This window comes from Quercus lobata, chromosome 6 (assembly GCF_001633185.2).
Source record: "Quercus lobata isolate SW786 chromosome 6, ValleyOak3.0 Primary Assembly, whole genome shotgun sequence".
Taxonomy (NCBI): Eukaryota; Viridiplantae; Streptophyta; class Magnoliopsida; order Fagales; family Fagaceae; genus Quercus; species Quercus lobata.
In genome coordinates this window covers 47,272,130-47,286,152 of record NC_044909.1, presented here as the reverse complement: position 1 = coordinate 47,286,152, position 14,023 = coordinate 47,272,130, and the positions used below count along the sequence as shown (strand labels likewise).

The 14,023-nt window shown below is 32.6% G+C and overlaps 1 protein-coding gene across 1 annotated transcript; it reads right to left on the bottom strand.

Moving 5' to 3' along the window:
- Positions 1-7,427: 7,427 nt before the first annotated feature.
- Positions 7,428-7,877, bottom strand: LOC115950390 (protein PELPK1). The gene has a single exon (XM_031067595.1). It carries the CDS (start codon positions 7,875-7,877, stop codon positions 7,428-7,430), a length of 450 nt encoding a protein of 149 aa, XP_030923455.1.
- Positions 7,878-14,023: the final 6,146 nt, after the last annotated feature.

Sequence of the window (14,023 nt, the reverse complement as noted above, 5' to 3'; positions counted from 1 at the left end):
ATAATAGGCATTTATAATGATTATGGTATTTATTCGTCTAAATATGAAATTTGATAATTATAGTAATTATTAGTGCCTGTTTATTATGATTGTGTTTGTATATAAAACTATTTATTCCTAAATTTATAGAGAAAAATCACTTGACAAGATTCTAATGGAGGGGTTTAAATATGGAATAGAATTTAAAATCAATTAAAAATATATTTTAGAATAATGACCTATAAAATTGTCAGATCTCAAAAATGTCAAAATATTATTAGGTCAATTAAAAGTCAAACATCTTTGATTTTATATAGGTTAGTTGGAGACCTGCACAATGCACACAAAAAAATTGACAATTTCTTTTTTTTGTAAAGTGAAAAGTATTTATAAAAAAAAGTAAATGAGACTTATAAGTGTTAATATCACTTTCTCAAAAAAAAAAAAAAAAAGTGTTAATATCAGACTCTTCTTAAAATGATGTGATTATTTTATAATAAAATATAGTTGATATAATATATTAGATTTTCAAAATTAAGCTATATGTATTTGTTATACATATAGCTTAAAAGATTATGTTTTTCAAATTAAAACATTCATAAAAAAAAATTGATAACATCTTAGTGCAATATTGATATAGTTTGTCACAACAATATAGTAATTAGTTGAAAGCAGTAGTATTTGGTTTTGTAGTTGGGTGATTAGAAGGTGAAAGTAGTGGTTTTGGCCATACGGGGAAAGATTCATCAATCATTCGGATTTGACCAGTGTCACGAAAAAGTTATTAATTAATATCTACTCCATTGGAAGTTGTAAAGTCGATTACATTTAGTGGGGGGGGGGGTTGATATTGGTTTAAAAAGCCTCACTTTTTATTATTTAATTTATTTTTATTATTATTTATGAGTTTTATTGTACTTTTTGGTACTACTCATGAGTTTTATTATACTATATTTACTACCTTTTAGCTTTATTTACAATACTTTCAGCAAATTTTTTCAGTTTCAGCTAAATAAGTTATTTCTTAGTGCCCATTTAAAACATCTTATTTAACTAAAATTGAAAATTTTTTACTAAAAGTGTAAAAAAATGTCAAAAAATAAGATGAATAGTACAGTGAGACCTATAAATAGTATCAAAAAGTACAGTAAAACTCATGAATAGTAGTAAAAATAAGTTGAAAGTGTTATGAATAGTATCAAAAAGTGTCGTGAAATTCATAAATAGTAGCAAAAATAAGTTGAAAGTGAAAATAAACTGAAAAATTCAGCTCATCCCAAACGCACACTTAATCTCGCAGAAGACGATTTACAATGGTGAGAAATCGACAGAAAACAAAGTGAACAAGTATAATTCTGTGTTGTCTTATGAAGGTGTTAATCCAGGTAAGTAGCTTTGTAAGTTCTGGTTTTCTTAAATTTGATCTTTAGTTGCTATCTTTACCTTTTTTGGTTCAGACAATGGCATTGTTAGTTTAAATTTCATCATTTCGTAACTTAAATAAACATGTTTTATTATTCACATCATAGCATAGTTGGAATATTCTTTTCATCGATTTAGTTGTTATTTGGTTGATTTTTATCTCCGTAATCAACATAAAGAACTTGACGTACTTACCATCAATTGTAAAGAATTACAGTCCTCTCAATGGAGGCATAAATAATTCATACCCTTTTAGAAACAAAGTTAAATCATAAAGTTAAAGGTGCCATCGATGCAACCTGCAATCAAATCAATGAAATTATAATATTTTAGTGTTTGGTTGTATAAAGAATTCCCAAGAAAAGTGGTAGAAAAATGGAGTGGGAAATGAAAAATAAAAGAAGAAGAAGAGGAACAATGCATGAAAAATGTCTTCTTTCATTGCTATTTATTTCAGCTAGGAGAGACAAACAAACTCTTCACAATCTCTAGCAAGTAATACATAGACTGACTAACTAGAGACAACTCATACAGATACGGAAGTAGCAACTAGCAACAAAATAGGATCAAAGCACCCGTAAGGCCGTAAGACTCCATCATATATCGATCCAGGGCTTATTTATTGTAGAAGTAAATGTATAACGATAACACGGCTGCTTGCGATTGAAAGCAATGTTTATTGGGTTGGCAGTGTTGGGCCTGTTGGCTTAGATGGGACTTATGGGATGCTTGGTATGAGTGGCTTTGCTAACTTTGGGTTGAGTTATTGGAAGCTGTGTGTTTTTGGTATGTGGTGGGTGTTTGACAACCGTGGCAATGTTGGCTCAAATGGGAATATTATGGATGCTTGGTAAGAGTGGTCCTTTAGGTAGTATACAAGATAAGAGTACTGACAATGATGGGAACGGTGTGGTACTGTGGTATGCGTATGTGACACTGTGGTTACTGCCTACTGGCCGTGTTGGTGGAGAGGGTATTTGGGTGCTTGGCAATGTTGCTGGCATCTTGGGCATTGGTAGAGTCTGAAACACAGGCAATCCAACATTGGGAAACTTCGGTTGGATCAGAGGTGGGATTGTAGATTGTATCAGTGCTGGGGTTGAACTTGAATCTGCACCTGTGTCCTAAAGGTGGCGAGCTGCTAGGCTCGTATCGGTGCTTGACAGTGACAATGCTAAAACCAAAGAGAAGGCGAAGATATGCTCATAAAAAGCCATAGCTGAAAGAAGCAGAGAGTTGAGAGTTAGGGGCAAGTTCTAGCTAGTTAGTGTTTTTGTGAAGAGCAGCATGTACCAATTGAGTTTTTATAGGGAAAATATATTTAGAAATCAAGGATTTGGAGCCAGACTCCAACATAAACTTGATGAGTTGTTGCTGGGGACAATTATGAAAAGCATTGGTCACATAGTTAGCCTCTTTCACAGATTTGTTGCAGTTTTTGTTAGAATAATGTGGCCCAACATGATATTTTATTATCAATAATTAATTATTCAAAATTTCTTGTGAAATTTTGCAATATTTTTCATGTAAAATATTGGAATATTGAAATATGTCTACTTGATATTATAGATTAAGATTATGAATCATTTCATTATAGTCCTTGACCAGACCATATCCATCATTATGCATGTAGCCTATTTTGATAGGTACATTGTTGGATCATGATAGAAAGGAGGAGCAAATTAAAATTGCTCAGACTATGGAGACAATAAAGGCTAGTCTTTCGATGGTTAGTGCATAATAATCTTGGAAGTCCTTCCATAATGAGATTCATGCACGTTGAGGTTGGCCTTAATAAATCTATCGTGTTATTGCCAGTAACTTGGCCTCTTATAAAAGGTGTTGTCATTATAGTGATTTTGGATATAAACGATAGATGAATCCATGTGTTAGTATGGAGTTACAGAAGTAATGACATATTAACGAATTTATTCATTAATGAATCTAATTAATAAAATTGTATATTAATGAATGTAACATATCTGTTACATGAATTGCTATTACGATAGAAATGATTTTATAGTTGGTCATGTCTTTTCTGAATATTATAAATATTGTCAAGGCCACACTTGCAAGGGGTGTGAGAAGAGGAAAGAAAACTCTTATTAATCCTGACCAGCTAGGGAAGGCATCCTAATTACTTATGAGGTCCTTGAATAATATAATTTAGTATGTAAATTTCTCACATTTTATTGTTGATTTTTATTACATATGCATATGATATAATTGTTAATTGATAGATGTATTATATTTGTTTCCCTTAAATTATTACTTTTTAAGTATTATTCCTACCGTTTCACGTATAAACAAAGTTAGACAAATAGCTTCAATTCATGGTGTTCACGATTCATCCATAGGCCTATGGGTAATTGAATTAAATCCGGACCAACAAAATTTTCATGGGGGGCTCCATCTTAGTTCAAAAATATTATACTTGGACACTTACCATTTGGTCTGGTGCTTGAGTCATTTGACTTTCTACCATTTTTCTCTTTTTGGTTGGCAGAGAACTCGTGTAATCTGTGTAATTTGGTGTATTTAGCCAGTAATATGGCCTTACAACTTACAAGTGTACTAATTAAAAAATACAAAAGAAAATAACCACTGCAACGTGAGCTCCCATTGTAAAAAAAATCCGGCAAGAAGAACAATGGGCTGGGGAAGGCCCTAAAGGGGCCCAGACCCCGACCCCAAAAAAAAAAAAGTACATATATGCCATGCCCAGTTAAACCCAGCCCATCCCTAAGCCCACACTTAACTAAAATTATAATCAACTAGTAGTTGCCTCTGCGATGCACGGATAATGCTGTAAGCTTCTATGTAAAAAGCTTATGGAAAATGTTGAACATATAATAGAGTAATAACACATATTATTGTTGCAATAACATAAAGGTTTTGGTTGAATTAAAATATTACAAATTCAGGTGATAAAGAATTTAGACTATAGCATAATTGTTATAAAAATTAGAAATTAGTTGAAGCAAATAGTTTGTCATAAAAAGCAAGACTTTTAAGTTGCACACACATATCCATTAATTTTTTTTTCTTTGGTGCTAAATTGATATGAAGCCTCTTAATTTGGAAATACACTTCAATGAGTATGGGGTGCATTTTCATAAGAAAACAAAACAACACAAAATTCAATTTTGGTTGTAATAATTTTCAAGTTCTTTCTCAATTGCATATCTCAAAGTTACGTGCTTTAAGGGCTGAAGGCCAATTATTCAAAGTTACGTGCAAAGATGAGATTGAAGGTAAAATGCAAAATTGCTCCAATAAAGTGCCACATAACAGGACTTTATGTTTCAAAATAATATATATGAAATTATTTTTATGGCTGCACATTTCCTTTGCAACAGAATCATTATTACAAGTAGCTTAACAATGGAAGAACACTAAATGACCAAATATGGTGATATGGAACTTTATAGAAGATAACAAAATGAATTAAAATATATTGCACATTTGATATACAGAGGGCGATGAACACCAGAACACCGATATACAGAGGGCGAAGAGTGAATTGTCACAAATTCCAAATAATTTGTAAATAAAAAATTAAAAAAAAATCATATGAATTTCTAAAACCATATGGTTATAACCATAATTCCATTTAAATAAAGTTGTATATATTTAAGGCCAGGTAACTCAATATTGTATCTTTGAAAGAGATCTAAATTGACGCAAGGCCAAATGGGTCCCATTAGGTACATGTGTTAGGTCACCACCAGCAACCAACACCATATTCTCCCTTAAATTGGCATTAGCAAGCAGCCAAGCACCAAAGGTCAATTTGTTTTTGTAGATATGAAATCATTTGCTGAAATAATATATGCAAATACATGTCATGTTAGATTTATCTAGCTAATATCAATTCTCCAATCTTATATTAATCCTTGATGTGCGTTTTTTATTGTACAATGAGCACATTGTAGTAAATTGATTTTAACACAAACAAAAATTTCAAGGAATATGGAAATAACACTATAGGCTGCCAATTCATGTACTCCACAATTAACCCAAAATAGAAAAAATGACCATATGATATCACCATGACCCATCTTAGATTATTCCATCCATGATGTTCACTTTCTTCTTTAATATGCAAGCTTCAAATCCTCGATTGTTGTGATTCATTAGTGTCATAGAAAGAAGGAAAACAACTTTTTTTTTTTTTTTTTTTGGTCAAAATGAGTATGAGTATTGCTTGTCAACATCTAGAGAGAGAGTACCAGCAAGTTGAGGATAGAAATACGAATGGTGGTTCCCAATGTGAGCACAACCCACAAGGTTCAATATACTTTTAACCTTGCCTTCTTCACATTAATGCTTTTGCATTTGTATTCTAGTTCTAGTACTTATAGAAGAAGAATGAGAATAGGAGTTAGGCAGTGCAATAGTCACATGTGAGGGTGGAGATGAAAAGCCTAAATCCGATACGTACAAGGCCGGGTAAATGAAAAGTATTGTAATTCCTTGTAAGATAAGGATATTCACCCTTTTAAATGAGAGAGCATGGCACTTATTAAAAATTTAGGTGAAGTGGAAGGTAAATGGAAAGGAGAACTACTCTAAGGAAGCTATTTAGGTATGCTAAAAGACATGAAAAGAAGAGAAATGTGGACGAAGTAAACTCTTCAAAAGGACCGCTACATGACAGATCTTCATTATCTCCCACATAAGGTCTATGCTTTTATATATCTATTGATTGATTGATTGATTAGCCAATTACAAACCTAATTCAAAGAGAGAGAGAGAGAGAGAGAGAAGGGTCTGTACAAAATATGTAATAGTGTTTGTTTGTTTGAACTTTGTGTGTTTGTTGAATTAAATGAATGTTTATTTAAAATTTTATTTTTAACTTCTTGTATTCCAAACTCCTAACTCGAAATCCGATACTTGGATTTTCTATTGGCTTCCAACATAAAAGTCCAAAAGCCTAAAAGTAGATGAGGTTGCGGAAGGGATGTCGGGTTGGCCAAATTGTCTACAGTTGTAGCCAGATAGAAAATATTGCAGTTTAGTAATCAAAAACCAAAATCCTTTCAACTTAAAATTTTATGTTTCAATTATCTCACTTTGAATTGGACAAATAAAAGACTTTTTTTTATGTTTACTACAGGTGCACAATTGAAACTAGAGAGCACTTGTTCCTTGAATTTTCTTTTACATCAAGAATTTAAAATACATTCGGACAGAGCTTTGGGCCTTGGGCGAGAACTAATGTGGTATATTTTTCATGTTGTTTTCATGAGGATCAGAATCAGTATTAACATTATCTTCTCTGTAACTGTAATCATCTTCATATAGATGGACCAGCCTATATGGTAGCATTGTTTGGGACGGAAGTTTTTGCACTTCTATTATTAAATTTTCAAAGGAATAAGGTAGTATATTCTTCTCTTCCCTTAAAAAAAAATATATATTATATTTTCTTTTAGTAATGGAAGTAAAGCATGTTAGTAGTGGATATAAGCTAGAGGCTCATCATTATAATAAATTAACCCAGCTGTCTTCTCAGTTTAAGTAGGTTTTTTTTTTTTTTTTAATTTATAAATAATGCTGATGTGTAAAAATGTGAGAGCTCTAAAAAGAGTCAACTATTGGTTAGAGGCTTCGGTTTTATAATATATAGATAAAAAAATCATATAGTATATATGGATAAACAACCCAATATTTATTAAAAAAAGAAAGAAAAAAAGACAAACAACCCGATAATAATCCAAGTCATACTGAAATGAGGAAAACATAACTCTACAACGAGATATACAAATAAATGCTATTACAATTATTAAAAAAAAAAATACCAATAATAATCCAAAGTCATACTGAAATGAGTAAATAATAACCCTACAATGACAATACAAAGAAATACTATTACAAACCCACTTCAGCCTATAAGCAAAAAATATATAGAGACAAGGCAGGCTCCAAGCCCAACACACTCGAGAAAAGCTTCAAGAAGCCCAGCAAACTAGGAGAAAGTGAATGGCCCAATAGGCTGCCGTGCTTCAAGGACAACTAGATCAGTTTGATGGGGGTGGGGAGAAGAAAGGAATAGATGGAATTGTGGTTGGAATGGTAGGGATTGATGGGATTGTTGTAGGGATGGTGGGCAATGGAGTGGCTGGCAGAGGAGGAAGAGTCACCTTAGGAACTGTTGGCAAAGTCGGATTAGGTAAGGAGGGGATTTGGGTGCTTGGCAATGGTGGCAATGTGGTCCTTGGCAGAGTTGGTTGAGTTGGCAAAGTTGGCAATGGAGTGCTAGGCAGTGGTGGCGATGTAGCTTGAGGCAGTGTTGGCACTGAGGGCAATGGAGGCAATGTTGGCAGAGATGGAACTGTAGGCAGCGTCAACGCTGGGGGTGGAGCTGCAGGCGTTTGCAATAGTTGACGAGCTGCGAAGCTCATATTTATGCTTGACAAAGACAGTGTTACAATTAAAGCCAACATGAAAACATGCTTGCAACTAGCCATTGTTTGATAGGATTAGAGAGACCTAGCTAGACTTTTCTGAATATATAAGGGGAACTTCTATTTCTGTTGTGAGTTGAAAGCATGAAATTCTAATTGGCATTTATAGAGTGGAATGTTGAAGGGTTCCAAGTGTTTGATGAGATGTAGTTGGGGATGCATATGTGAGAACCTCGGGTTAGTTTACCTTCTCAACAAGACTTGAAGCCTGTTCAAATTCCAACCTACCAAGATAGCTTAACTAAAACAATCTGCTGTGGAAACCAATTTTTTGAGTGTCAATGACTCTTTAGCATTCCACACGCCAGCATAAGGCAATGATATAGCGAAGAATTTGGTACATTTTCAAATCTAAGGAAAGTATAAATTAGTATTACTTCTTAATTGTATTAGAGTTCTTGAAAGTCTTGCAAAATACAAAAAGTAGTTTATTTTACATATTTTGACCAAAAAAAAAAAAAAAAAACCCACATCAGAGAGTGTAAAATTGTGCATAAATGCACAAGTGCTACAGTAACCGTGCATATATACACAGTTACTGTAGCTCTTCCATACATTATTTTAGTATTATTTCTCTCCCTTCACATTCTCTTTTCTACTTTCTCTCTCTCTTCAACTTATAAAAATATTATTTATATAAAATATAGTGTATAATAGATGAATTGATGTGGGTATTTTATAAAAATAATGGTATAAAATAGAAAAAGTAGGTTTTTTGTGTAAAATAAACGGAATCTTTTTAGAAGAGTTGATGAGGTTGCTTTAGTCTCTAGTTTCATAACAATACTTCATGCCAAAACTTTATGAATTCCGGTTTTGATGCCTTTGTTAAATTTGCAGCGGAATTATTAATTATAATATAATCAAATTATTTCAAATATGTGGTGCACAGTATAATTATATTTTACTGTAGTTATATAATTATATTTTACCATATTTCAGAATGCACCAAATCATAAAGTAAGAAAATGTAAAAGCAATACATGATTTGGAGAAAAGAAAAACCGATGAAGCAACTGTTAAAAGGGAAAAATCATCACCTTAAGGACAGACAATCTCATAGAAAATCCACTACAAAAGAAACAGTTAGATATAGCAAGACATACACAAAACCATTGCACGTTAGATCCTCTATGCAAACCCTACAAGAGAAGAGATCCACTTGCCTTCCTAACGCAATAGTGATCAACTTATAATGAGAATGGACTATCTGATGGATTTCAGACTTACAAGCTTATGCCTTTCTTAGTATCATTTTTCAAAACTAAAGTGACATGAAAGCCAATCTAAACTGCTTAGGCTTCCATCTTAACTGATTTATCTCTTCAGAATTGAACCAAAATCCCAAACGACCACATTCTATCTCACAGTACCTTTACCGAATTCCTCTTATGAATTCAAATCAATCTGTCTCCACCCTGAAACCCATATTGACATCAGGCACATTGAGAAATTCAACTGTAGAAGATAAATCAACGATAATAAAAATACTCGTTATCAACCGTGGAGGAGAGACCGAGTTGAATTATTGAATAATTATACAATACAAAAATGACACACACCCCCACAATTATGAGATCCACCCCAATGTGAGAGGAGTGTTGTATCTTTATGATATATTATAGTAGTAGAAAGTCTAACTGCATATTGTTAGAACTTAGAATAACTATAACTCTACAATGACAACCTATTTATAGACCCCCTCTATGATTATGATTGTAGTATAAACTAGTCAATAATCTATGCACTACACAAAAATGTTTAACAAACTTATCTTCTTCTTCTTTTTCCTTTCTTATTTTTTGTATAAATATGAAAATTTGATAATTATGGTAATTATTAATAGGTACTAATAATGATTGTGGCATTTATTAGTCTAAATATATATATATATATATATATATATATATTACAAGATAGATTTTCTGACCCTTGTCCCCCACATCCCACAAGCACTTATACTTGTGGAGTGACCATCGCACCAAGGATTCTGACATTTATTAGTCTAAATATGAAATTTCATAATTATGGCAATTATTAGTGCTTATTTTGTATGATTGTATTTTTATATAGAACTATCTATTCCAAAATTTATAGAAAATATCACTTGACAAGATTCTAAATTACTAATTGAGGGGTTTAAATATAGAATATAATTTAAAATCAATTAAAATTATTTTTTAGAATTGACCTATAAAATTGTGAGAGCTCAAAAATTTATGTTAAAATATTATTAGGTCAATCAAAAGTCAAAAATCTTCAATTTTATATAGACTTGTCGTAGACGTGTGCGATGTGCAAAAGAATTAACAATTTTTTTTTTTGTGTCCGTTTGGCACGGCTTAATTTTGCCAGCTTATTTTGCTATTTAGCTTATTTTTGCTACTATTTATGGGTCCCACTGTATTTTTTTGTACTATTCATGGGTTCCACTATACTATTTCAGCCAACTTTTACCTTTATTTACAGTATTCTCAGTAAAAAGTTTTTAGTTTCAGCAAAATAAGCAGATTCCAAATAGACCAAGTATAAAAAAAGGTAAATGAAACTTATAAGTGTTAGTATCAAAACTATTCTTAAATGATGTGATTATTTTCTAACAAAGTATAGTTAATACAATATATGAGATTTTCAAAATTAAGCTATATGTATTTGTTATTTGAAAGTATTTTAAATTTAGTAAGTTTTTTTTTTCTTCAAGGAAACACAATTCATTTTACATTCAATTATTATATAAGGTGAGATATTTTGTAAATAATGTAATTTCTAGGTAGAATTTGTTTCTAATTATTCTTACAAATGATTCATCCTCTATCCGTATTGAATAACTAAAGAGTAAGTAAATATAAGTAAATCCAACACTTATATTAGAAAAAAAAAATTATGAAGAACCTACTAATATTAGACTGAGAATGTGAAATAATTGCTAATGAAGTAATTAACTAATTATAGCTCATTTTTTTACACAAACCTCTCCTCTCAAATCATCATCAAATTGGAATGAAATTGACTGAACTAAATGGAATGGACTTTTCTTTTTTTGACAAAAGTGATAGAGGACGGAATGGACTAAAGTAGATTGAATTGGACAGAAATAGACCAAAGTGGACCATAATGACCAAATAGACCGAAGTAGACCAAACTTGACCAAATTGGATGGAATGGACATAAATGTAAGGCAAAAATACAAAACTCACTCTCTAAGTTTCACCACTTTTCATTTTAGTCCTTTAAGTTTGTATTTTATCATTTCAGTACTCTCTAAGTTTCAATTTTGACATTCCATCTTGTCCAAAACAACGTAGTTTTGTCCTTAATTTAATATTTATTTCTTATTTTTTTTTTTTTTATAAAAAAAAAAACCAGAAATTATAATAGCAAACTACTTGTCCCTCCATTTCCCCTGAATAACACGATCAAATGGAAACCCCACCCACCCCTAGCCTAACCCATCGATAGCTGAGACTAAAGAAGGATAAGGAAAGATCTGGGTTATTTCTCATACATACAGTACTAAAGCATCTCTGGTAAGAATTGATGATGGACTGCAAATGCTAATCATAAACCAAAATCCTCCTCTACCAATGTACTTCAAATTCTGAAAATAACATATATATCAATGTCGTCACGAATGATAGTTTTGCGAACCTTTATGGGTTATGACGCTTTTCACCACATCAATTATATCTGTAGTACGTATGAGCTGGAAATGGATTGACGATTTTACCCAGAATTGACGATTTTCTTCCCAACGCTCAAGTAGTGGTCCTTAATTGTAGTTGTACATGTTTGATATAAGGGGGTTGTGATATGGATTCCTTTTTCTTTTTCTTTTTCCATTAATGAAAGCTTCGTTTCTGGAGTGTGTATAGTAGTTATAGCAATTTTGAGTTTTCAAAGTAGTACTAGAACCATGAACATTAGTTTCGGAATTTTAATCTCAGCTATTGATGGGTTAAGGCAAGGGGTGGGTGGGGTTCTATTTGATCGTGTTCTTCAGATGGGGAGGGACGAGTAGTTTGCTATTATAATTTCTGGGTTTTTTATTATTATTTAATTAACTTTTTTTAATTAAGGAATAAATAATAAAATAAATATTAAATTAAGGCCAAAACTATGTCGTTTTGGACAGGTTAACGGTAGAAATGGATGAAATCTTAACGGATGACTAAATTGAAGAAGATTAAAACTTAAATGACTGAAATGATAAAATGCAAACTTAGAGGACTAGAATAAAAAGTGGTGAAACTTAAAGGGTGAGTTTTGCATTTTAGCCTAAATGTAAATATAGATTATAGGTAATATATGAGTATTGGACAAGTAAAGACAATGGACTTGACCTTACACAAGACTATGTACAAAGAAGGTTTATTTATAAGAATATTAAAATTTAAAAGTGGAACAAAAGTAATACTAATATATACCAGTGTATTTTTAAGTACAATGAATTAGTGTCTATACAGGCCATATCTTAACGTGCTCTGACGCAAATTTATGATCTGTTTGCCATGATGGTTACTTTAGGCTATGATTTAGAATGTTTATTTAGGCTATATCTGTTTATTGCTTTGCACATGTTACCTTTGATGTGTTCGTTATTTAAATTTATTAGGCTCCAAACTGTTCTATATTCTATTTGCAAAAAATTTGTAGTGATTATGAAAAACTGATTTGTTTGGGATCCAATGGCTTTTGATATTAGAGATTAGTTCTCATACTTGGTAACTTAGTGTTTAATTTAGTTGCTTTTCTTGCATTTCGTCCTTCAAACATAAAAAGTCATCTTAATTGAGGCAATATCAGACCACAACCCTTTAAACAAAAAGTCAAATAATCCATCTCAATTCATAAGCAATCAATCAGAAGCGTGGTAAAAGGCATCAATTGACCTTCACAACTCTTCCTCTCCATCATTCATCAAGCTAGGGAATTCTATTTCTATGCATGCAACAACGTTGAGTCTACCACAAAAGTTATGAAGTGGATTTCCTGGGACATTCGGGATGGATTATCCTTTGCGTCAGCGTGAGAGTTGGGAAATTATAATCTAATTCCGAAACTGACTCTATTAGGTATATATCAAACTTTCTTACTATTGCTACTATTTCTCATTCATCTTTTAATGCATTAACTTATGATTGGATGATTGTACTTGCTAGGCCTTGGCAAGTTTCAATCTAACACAACTACGGTGAAGTAAATAAATGTGCGAACACTTTAATTGTTGAATCTTTTTATTTATTATTGTACTTGCCCCCTTTTTGTGTATTTATGAAAAATCCAAAATATATCTACTCCTAAACTTGAGTAATATGTTCATCTTGGAGGTTTTATTTATTAAATTTTATTCTTATTAGAAAGAAAAAGAGGGAAAAAAAATCAGAATAAATAAGAAATCATATTTTAAGCACAAAGATGATAATAACAATCCAAAAGACAATGAAATGAGTAAAGAATAACTCTACATTGACAGATACAAACAAGTACTAATTTCAGAAAAAAGAGAAAATTCAAACAAGTACTATCATAAATCAACTTGTTCCTATTAACAAATATATAGAAGCAAGGTAGGCTCCAACACACTCGAGAAAAGCTTCAAGATGCCATGTAAACATGGAACCGTACTAAAATGGGAGAGGGAGAAAGTGAATGCCTGAATGGTTTCAGTGCCACAGCTAGCACTTCAAGGACTACTAGTTCAGTTTGATGGGGGTGGGGAGAAGAAAGGAATAGTCGGAATTGTGGTTGGAATGGTAGGGATTGATGGGATTGTTGTAGGGGTGGTGGGCAATGGAATGGCTGGCAGAGGAGGAAGAGTCACCTTAGGAACTGTTGGCAAAGTTGGATTTGGTAAGGAGGGGATTTGGGTGCTTGGCAATGGTGGCAACGTGGACTTTGGCAGAGTTGGTTGAGTTGGCAGTGACGGCAATGGTGGCAGTGTGGTAGTTGGCAGTGTCGGCAGAGTTGGCAATGGCATGCTAGGCAGTGGTGGCAATGTGGCTTGAGGCAGTGTTGACACAGAGGGCAATGGAGGCAATGTGGCCGTAGGCAGAGATGGAATTGTAGGAAGCGTCAATGCTGGGGGTGGAGCTGCTGGCGTGTCCAATAGTTGACGAGCTGCCAAGCTCATACTAACGCTTGACAGAGAC

What these genes read in the sequence shown, in the direction of transcription:
- LOC115950390 (XM_031067595.1), bottom strand. Translation starts at nt 7,877, where the DNA reads ATGGCTAGTTGCAAGCATGTTTTCATGTTGGCTTTAATTGTAACACTG.